Genomic DNA, 9,140 nt, shown 5'->3' with positions numbered 1-9,140 from the left:
CCTCCCCAGAGAGCTTCGTCTCTGACGAAGGGAACGACACCCTTTTCTTGAGTGAGGTGGTTCGAGGTGCGGAATTGGTTGATTTTGGCGTAGACGGCTGCTTGTCATCTGTTTCTATGAAACCTGGCTTTAGCCCATCAGTAGAGACGGTTTTTTCTTTGTCGTTGTTGCGAATGACGAAGGTTCTTTCGTTCAGCCTCTTGATAATCTCGTGTGGACCCGTATATGGCGGCACCAGAGGTTTGCGGAAGGAGTCCACTCTCCTAAAAACGTGAGTGCACGTCCGCAGGTCCTTGAGCTGGAACGGGTATCGTTTGGAGTGGTCAGATGCCGGAACCGGTCTCACGGCGCGAATGAGCTTCCGGAACTTTCCTAGGAACTTCTGCGGTTCTGCTCGTAAACTATCTGAAACAAAAAATTCTCCGGGGATGCGTAAGGCCATGCCGAACAGCATCTCCGCCGGAGATGCCTGAAGGTTCTCCTTGAAAGCCGTGCGAAGGCCGAGGAGGGTTGAAGGCAGCAGGTCCAGCCAGGGCACGTGTGGGTTGCACATTAGTGCTGCCTTGAGCGTGCGGTGGAAACGCTCGACCATCCCGTTTGATTGAGGATGGTAAGGTGTGNCGTGCGAAGGCCAAGGAGGGTTGAAGGCATCAGGTCCGGCCAGGGCACGTGTGGGTTGCACATTAGTGCTGCCTTGAGCGTGCGGTGGAAACGCTCGACCATCCCGTTTGATTGAGGATGGTAAGGTGTAGTGCGAGTCCGTTCGGCTCCAATAATCTTGGAAAGCGATGTGAACATTGAAGACTCGAACTGGATGCCTTGGTCCGAAGTAATTGACAAGGGGGTGCCGTAGTTACAAACCCAATTTGTGAAGAATTTTTCTGCCACGGTGTCCGCCTACATATTCTGCATGGGCACTGCAATTGGCCATCTGGTGAACCAGTCGATGACTGTGAGGCAGTACTGGAATCCCTTTACCAGCGGCAGCTTGACGATGTCCACGTGCACATGTTCGAACCGGTTGTCTGGTGTAACAAACTCGCCGAGAGCAGAGCGGTTATGTTGGTGAATCTTGGCCTTTTGGCAATAAAGACACGTGCGTGCCCATTCTGCTGCGTCCTTTCTGAGTCCGGGCCAACAAAACTTCGTGGCCAGGAGTTTGACTGTGGCTCTGATGCTAGGATGAGAAAAGCCGTGGACCGCCCTGAAAGCCGTCCTACGGAGGGCCTGAGGGAGGTAAGGCCTGATGATGTCGTGAACCACGTTGCAAAAAACGTCGTGTCCTCGATGCGGAGCTGCTTTAAATCTAGTGCGGAGCCAACCAGGAGATCAGGCAGCTCGTCGTCGATCGCTTGGGCCTCTGAAATGCGCCCTGCATCGAGCGCCGTCGGCATCGAGATGGTGCAGGTGCGGGACAGAGCGTCGGCGACGACATTTTCCTCCCCCTTCACGTGGACTATGTCTGCAGTGAACTGGAGGATAAAATCCAAGTGTCTCTGCTGTCTCAGAGAGGCTTTGTCTGATCGTTGAGTTGAAGCGAAGGTGAGCGGACGGTGGTCTGTGCGGATTTGGAATTCTCTGCCCTCGAGGAAGCGTCTAAAATACTTAACTGCCGCGAACATAGCGAGGAGTTCGCGGTCGTAAGTACTGTAACGGGCTTCAGTCTTGCTGAGTTTTCTGGAAAAGAAATNCAGACACCGCTACCGTACTTTCGCAAATGCGCAAGTGGGGTTGCGCCTTTTACGGCCGCGATTCCCTGACATTTCTCGAACGAGTGGAGGAACTCAATGAGGGATACGGGTTCTCCGAAAGAGATCTCCTCCGGGGATTGCCTGAGCTGCTCCGCGGAGACAGTCTCTTGTGGTATCGCAACAACCGGACCACATGGCAGACCTGGGACGATTTTGAACAAGATCTCCGAGAGCAATACCTACCTCCAAGATATCAGGCGCTCCTAAAGAAGGAGATTAACAAACGTCTCCAGAAACCCGGAGAGCTCTATGCGCACTTTGAGACCGAGCTTCTGACGAAAATGCGCCGAGCCGGATACTACGCGGACGAGGAACGTCTCCTGCAGCTTTATGACAACCTCCAGCCGGACTATAAGCTGTACATCCGGATCGCCGACGTTCGGTCGATCAGGGACCTTCGCCAAAGAGCGATGGAGTACGAGGCCATCAACCGGAAGCGCCAGGAAAGTTGCGCCCGGACTCTGCCGCCCCGACCCGCTGCCATCGATGCCACCGCGTACGAGCGGAGCATGTGTTGCTGGCGCTGCAAACAACGTGGGCACACGCGCCTCCAATGCCGGAGGCCGGCCAGGAAGTTCTGCTCCCAGTGCGACAGGGACGGCGTGCTGACGTGCGAATGCCACCCGGTCCCGGGAAACGGCCAAGAGGCCAGCGCCGCGTCCAGCGACGACCGGCCCGTACAATCCACATCACTTACCGACCACGACCGCACGTAACCGTCGCCGTCAACAACCACCGTTTCGCAGCCCTGATCGATTCCGGGTCGGAGCTCACGTGCGTTAATGCCCGGACCGCCGCTCTAACCAGGCCAGTACACCAGGAGGCTCCTCCGCTTCACCATACCATCCGGTTGGCCGACGGGGCCACCATTCAGCCCACCAAGGCGATTTGTCTCCCTATACGGATCGGGACGCAAACCTTGAACCACCGATGTTACGTGGTACCGAGTCTCGAAAGCGACATCCTCATCGGCATCGACTTGTGGGCCAGGCTGCAGATACCGCTGCCGCCGCCACCGAAGGGATATTCAGACGCGATTCCGGCATTATGCCCGGTCTCTGCCGGGTTGAGATCGCGTACGCCCGACGAGGAAACCACCCTCAAGGAGTTCCTCGCCTCCGAACTCGCCGCGTTCGAGCGAATACGCGGACCCACGGACCTCGTGGAACACCGAATCCGATTAAAGGATCCACGGCCGATTAAACAACGATATCGTCCGCGCAACCCGGCGATGCAGCAGATCATCGACGACGAGGTAAGCCAGATGGAGGCCGAAGGCATTATCGAACCTTCCGATAACGCCTGGAGCTCACCCGTCGTCACCGTGAAGAAGCGTGATGGAGCGCCACGATTCTGCATCGACTTCCGCCGGCTTAATGACGTCACTGAGCGCGATGCCTATCCACTGCCGCATATAGCCGCCACCTTAGATAAACTCCGCGGAGCGCACTATCTTACTACGCTAGATTTAAAAAGTGGATATTGGCAAATCCCGCTCGCCCCGGAAAGCAAAGCGTTGACCGCATTCACGGTGCCCGGGCGTGGCCTGATGCAGTTCCGGGTGATGCCCTTCGGACTGCACTCCGCGCCCGCCACGTTCCAGCGACTTCTCGACCGCGTACTAGGACCAGCGTTGGAGCCACATGTCTTCGTATACCTAGACGATATTATTATAGTAAGCGCTACGTTTTCGGAACACCTCCGACATCTCTCAAAGGTATTCCGCCGCCTCCGCGCCGCTCGCCTACGAATAAACCCCGACAAATGCCGATTTGGAGTCGAGAGCCTCAAATATCTGGGGCACGTGGTTGATCGGGAAGGCCTTCGAACAGACCCCGACAAGGTCGCTGCCATCACCAACTGGCTAACACCGGCCACTCTACGACAAGTCCGCCAGTTCCTAGGACTTGCCTCGTGGTACCGACGGTTCGTGGCCGGATTTTCCAAACGAGTCGCGCCTCTGACGCGCCTCACCCGCAAGGGAGTCAAGTGGGCCTGGGGCGAAGCCGAGGAAGCCACCTTCCAAGACATCAAGCGAGCTCTCGTCACCACGTCGGTACTGGCATGCCCAGACTTCATACGTAGCTTCGTCATCCAAACAGACGCGAGTAACCACGGCCTCGGAGTAATCCTAACGCAACACTTCCCGGAAGGAGAACGTGTCATTGCGTACGGAAGCCGCACGCTCTCCAACGCTGAGAAAAACTATAGCGCCACCGAATTAGAGTGCCTGGCCGTGGTATGGGGAATACGGCGAATGAGAGGGTACCTTGAAGGGTACCACTTCACCGTGATCACCGACCACCAATCGTTGCGATGGCTTCAGCGACTGGAGTCACCCACCGGCCGACTCGCGCGATGGCTGTTTGATTTGCAACAATACAGCTTTGAGATCCGCTATCGCAGGNTTGCAACAATTCAGCTTCGAGATCCGCTATCGCAGAGGTTGCGCCAACAAAGTGGCCGACGCACTCTCCCGCCGATCCGCCGTATGCGCTCTCCGAGACATCCGCTGCCCGTGCTTCAAAAAACTCCACAAAGGCATTCGAACCGATCCGACGGCGTGGCCAGACTATACGATACAACAGGGGCGGGTATATCGGCACCTCCTTCACGAGCTTGATTTCCGGGACACCCCGCCAACGAACAATGAAAAGAGTGCGTCCAACGCGACCAACGGAATCAAATCCTGCAGCAACTCCACGACGACCCAACAGCGGGACATCTAGGGATCGCAAAGACGATTAGCCGCGTCGCCAGAAGATATTATTGGCCCGGAATGTTCCGAGATATCGCTCGTTACGTATGCGTATGCTCGAGTTGCCTCGCGCACAAAGCCGTCCAGCGCCGACCGATCGGCCTCATGCGGACCATCGCCGTCAAGGCCCCATGGCGACACGTCGCGATCGACTTCGTCGGCCCGCTACCTCGATCCGCCAGCGGTCATACCTGGTTACTGACGATCCAGGACCGTTTCTCCAAATGGATCGAGCTCTGCCCTCTCCGTCGGGCCACCGCGCCAGCCGTAATCACCCAGCTCACCAAACGGGTTATCTACCGTCACGGCTGTCCGGAGGTCGTCGTGTCCGATAACGGGAAACAATTCAAGTCGCGACAGCTGGCCGCCCTGTTGCGAGCATTCAGCATCCAGCATCGTACCGCACCCGTCTATACGCCGCAGTGCAACCCCGTCGAACGCGCCAACCGCACCATCAAGACGATGATCGCGCAATACACCGGGAAGAACCAACGAAAGTGGGATGAAGCGATCCCCGCCATACAATTCACGTTTAACACCGCCACGCAGGAATCGACGGGCTACACTCCGGCGTACCTTAATCACGGACGAGAGCTGCGCACTCCATCCGACAACCAGCGTCCTGGTACCGCGCCCCCAACGCCGGAGGAACATCGAAAGCATCTCGAGAATGCTTTCGAACTGGTACGCATTAATCTCGCGCGCGCCTTCCAGAAGCAAGAGCGGTATTATAACTTACGCCGGCGGCAATGGAAACCCCGGGTAGGAGAACGCGTGTGGAAGCGTAACCACGTGCTTTCCGATAAAGCCCGCGCGTTTAATGCGAAATTGGCCCCCCGTTATAGCGGCCCGTTTACCGTCTTCCGTGTTGTTTCACCCGTCATAGTTGATCTGAAAGATCAACGCGGACGTGTGGTTCCGCACATCCATGTACAAGATGTCAAGCTGGTAAACAATCCGGAGTCGGAAACCTGCGACTCGGAAGGGGAAGAAGAACCGACGCTAGCACCGATATAAGCGGGCCACCAGAGAAATTTCGAGCACTTGCGATCGGTCATGACCAACCGACAGGAGCAGAAAGCACGCCAGCTCTGGTGCGATCTCTGCTTGTCAGAGGACGACGATCCACCGCAGCCGACAAGACCACCGATCCCCGCAGTTGGCACTCGGATCCAGCGATCAGATGCCGCGAACAAACGCAAGATGGCTTGGTTGACGCAGCCCGTTCTACCACCAGCACGGAAGTGGCCCGCACCGAGTCGACCGGGGGGAGCACCAAGACCGACGGCCTCCACCAGCCAGCCGACCACGCCGCCTGAACAGGCTCCCGCGCCGCTGCGAGCCAAAGGACCGCAACCACCACCACCGGTCCGTGTGGAGTATGCACCCGGGAAAATAGCGGAGGTGCTTTACTTCGCCGTGCATACCTCCAGGCGCTACCGTCTCAACACAGCCGAGGGGCGATGGACGCTGCGATTCACTCGCCAGGGCGAACTCCGGTGCAACCAACCGTCCGCAGCAAAGGCTCGGGACGAACCTACTAGAGGAGGGGGGTAATGTAACGATGCACCCCCCCGGCGAACACCGCGGCCGACCGACCATCCGTCGGCCGCGAAACGGCGCTCAGCGCCAATAAACAAATCCACACGCGGAGCACGCAACCGACACGTGCACATGTAGGCAACAACATTTGTTGTTGTTGTTAAGCACGTGTCGGAAAAACCGCGGTTTAGCGGTATAAAAGACCGCTCCGCCGTACCATCGAGACCAGACTCCGCCGGAGTCAGCCGAGATCGGAAGATCAGAAGCTGCTCCGGATGCCATCCCCAGGCCGAGGGACCCTATTTACGTTAAAGGTTTGCAAAAAAAAGATTGGTTGCTGTCTCTGCTTGGGGACTGCGACATGACTGTCGGCATAGAAACAATCGATATGGATTATGAAGACATTGGTCGTTTGGAAACATTGATAGGAGAATCATCCTTTCTATGCGGACGACATCTGAAAAATTCCGCATTACGTAATATTATGCATCTACACACTTGGTGGTCGCAGAGACATAATCAATTGGCTGATTATCTTTAAAATAAAAAACCTCTCTCCAAAAACATTGTAATATTATATTTTTTAAACAAATTATACTTCAATCATACACATGTACACTAAATAAAAACACATATATATTATTTATTGGATCTTCCCCCTTTTTATTCCTCCTCTTTTCCGCGTTAGAAACAATTATTATCTTTCTTTCTTATCATAATGGAAAAGTATTTCCGCTTTATCACCCCTCCCCCTAGTGGACAGAATACGCGCGCGGAAAAGATACGAAGTTTTTCGATCTCGCTGAGGTCAACCGCATTTTGATATCTAATGTGCGTGTTGCACTTGCATTTTATTTTATCATAAACGGCAAGATATCTTTTATCAAGACAACTTTTATCGCCTTCCCTGACCGGTGAACAGAACATGTGCACAGTTTTTTATTACTATCGCCATTTGCGACCACATCCTTGTTAAAAATTACGATACAATGATGTGTAGTTGGTATAAAAAGACGACGACCAACCTCTGTGAAACATTAGATCGTCCATCATCGTCAGTAACGCGCTAAAGAAAAGAAGATGTCTTCACATTATTACTACTACTCCTGCGACGATGACGAGGCTGAAGAGTACACCGAAGAAGAGAAAGAGTCTCTTAAAAAATATTATCAGGAATTTCGCAAAAAATTTCCTAACGCGCGTATTCTCCCGGCTGATTATTTTGAAGAACTATATGAAGACGGCGAGAATTGTCCCCTCGTGGACGGCGTCCCGTGGTATTACCACGGCATCCCACCACCACCACCACCACCACCATCCGCGTCGTCGTCGACATCATCCCGGCAGGAAGAACAAGAAAAATTTGAAGTCGACAACTCGTCTACAGAGGATACAGCCTCTAAATCCAATACCGCCGCTGGTACTTTCACCGCCAACGCCGCTGTAGGAAATAACGAGGGAAAGAACGAACGAGTAAATTCCTACAAGAGAAAAGCCCGTAAATTGAGAAAACCCCCTTTCACAAATCTGTAAATTATATAAAAATTCTATCTGAACCAAATAATAAAAAAATACGCCATTATAAAAAAATAATGAAATAAATAAAATATATATACTTTATTTCTCACCATATTTGTGATATATTCTTTTATTTCACACATTTCTTTCCTCTTTCTCCTCTTCCCTCTGCGATAAGATAAAAATGCGTATCATATCGTAATTTATTTTTAAATTTATTCGCGTCTCACATTTCGTCACACGAGCGAGCGTTATCAGATCTTTCTCCTCCTCCTCCTCCTCCTCCTTTTTCTTTATCTCTCTCTCTCTCTCGGGAATAGAAATAAATTATAAGATATAATACGTATCGCATAATCGATCAGTAATGCGTCACATTTCGTCACGCGAACGAACATTATTTTATTATTATTACTACAACAGTATGAATCGACTTTCCGGGGAGAAAACAACTGTGTGTATGTAAAATATTATCATCTAAATTATTATTATTACAACAGCATGAATCAACTTTCCGGGAAGTAAACAGCTGTGTGTGTGTGTGTGTGTGTGTGTGTGTGTGTAAAATATTATCATCTAATGAAACCGCAACACATCCAAATGATTTTTCCCCGAGTTTTCCAACTATAAAAGAACGACGACGACGAGATATTTCTTTAAAAACGTGCATATAATCAACGTATGAAAAAGTGTTTTAATATGTCTGATACCAGTGACATCGATATTTTCTGCAATAAATCACTACCATCATCATCATCATCATCATCATCACACACCGAAAATAATTATCCGTTCAACTATCTTTATGCGCACAAGGAAAAATCATATTGGAATCTAGCGACGTACAGTCTGAGACGAGAAATCGGGCTCGATATTACGCGCGAATAGATGTGGATTAAAACAGCAGTGGCTTGCAGTCACAGAGCCGCGCGTTACATACGCCAAATATCACGAGGAAACATTGTTCGGCGAGTTGAATTTCTCATTCCCACAGACAATCAGGGTTCAACTATGTGGTTACGTGCCAATCGACCGAGTAAATAATCAACTATAAGAAAAAAAGAGAGAGAGAAGAAACAGCGTAAACGAATATGAACGCGGAGGAGGAGGAAGAGACTCGAGATTTACTCGAAACTGCCATCGGCATTGATTCGCGCGAGGCTTATCACGCTTGGATACGACGATACGAGCGTTGTTTGGAATCTCTGCGCGCCAGATGCCGAGATAGGCATCGACGAATCTCTACTGGTAGGCGAAATTCTCTGATCTTTCGAACAGCACAACTGGAAGGTGCGAGATACGCTTTAGATCAACGATTCGTACAAACGGGTGCGGGCCATGCGGAATTATCATGGNAACGGGTGCGGGCCATGCGGAATTATCATGGGTCGAGATCGAAACGGCTTTTAACAATCGCGTGCTGACAGGCGCGGTGATAAATTCACGCTACATCGAACCTCGACGATTTCTCGAAGACGCGCGACCATTGGTTCTCGCTCGAGTGCGTGATTATCTCGAAAGATACGCGTGCTTGAAGATAAATACTATATTTAACGGCGAATTTATCGCACAAA

General features: G+C 52.1%; 2 protein-coding genes across 2 annotated transcripts; one reads left to right on the top strand and one right to left on the bottom strand.

Annotated features, from left to right (window-relative positions):
• Positions 1–40: 40 nt before the first annotated feature.
• On the bottom strand, positions 41–1,622 carry LOC106741872 (the record flags this gene model as incomplete). Its single annotated transcript, XM_014614273.1, has 3 exons — positions 1,221–1,622; positions 902–1,077; positions 41–818 (listed from the first exon to the last, which is right to left on the bottom strand). Coding segments are annotated over exons 1-3 (1,356 nt in total), but the record flags the coding sequence as incomplete, so codon positions are not given.
• A 95-nt stretch (positions 1,623–1,717) lies between these two features.
• On the top strand, positions 1,718–4,480 carry LOC106741871. Its single transcript, XM_014614272.1, has 3 exons — positions 1,718–2,463; positions 2,559–4,133; positions 4,171–4,480. The coding sequence occupies exons 1-3, from the start codon at positions 1,718–1,720 to the stop codon at positions 4,478–4,480; spliced, it is 2,631 nt and encodes an 876-aa protein (XP_014469758.1).
• The last annotated feature ends 4,660 nt before the right edge of the window (positions 4,481–9,140 follow it).

The sequence above is a fragment of the Dinoponera quadriceps genome, unplaced genomic scaffold, assembly GCF_001313825.1.
Source record: "Dinoponera quadriceps isolate SergipeBrazil2010 unplaced genomic scaffold, ASM131382v1 scaffold669, whole genome shotgun sequence".
In the NCBI taxonomy this organism is placed as follows: Eukaryota; Metazoa; Arthropoda; class Insecta; order Hymenoptera; family Formicidae; genus Dinoponera; species Dinoponera quadriceps.
The sequence above is the reverse complement of the archived record's forward strand: the minus strand, read 5'-3'. Positions and strand labels throughout refer to the sequence as shown.

What these genes read in the sequence shown, in the direction of transcription:
- LOC106741871 (XM_014614272.1), top strand. Translation starts at nt 1,718, where the DNA reads ATGCGCAAGTGGGGTTGCGCCTTTTACGGCCGCGATTCCCTGACATTT. An exon ending in CTTACCGACCACGACCGCAC is followed by an intron (nt 2,464 to 2,558) that starts GTAACCGTCGCC and finishes CGCTCTAACCAG; the next exon opens with GCCAGTACACCAGGAGGCTC.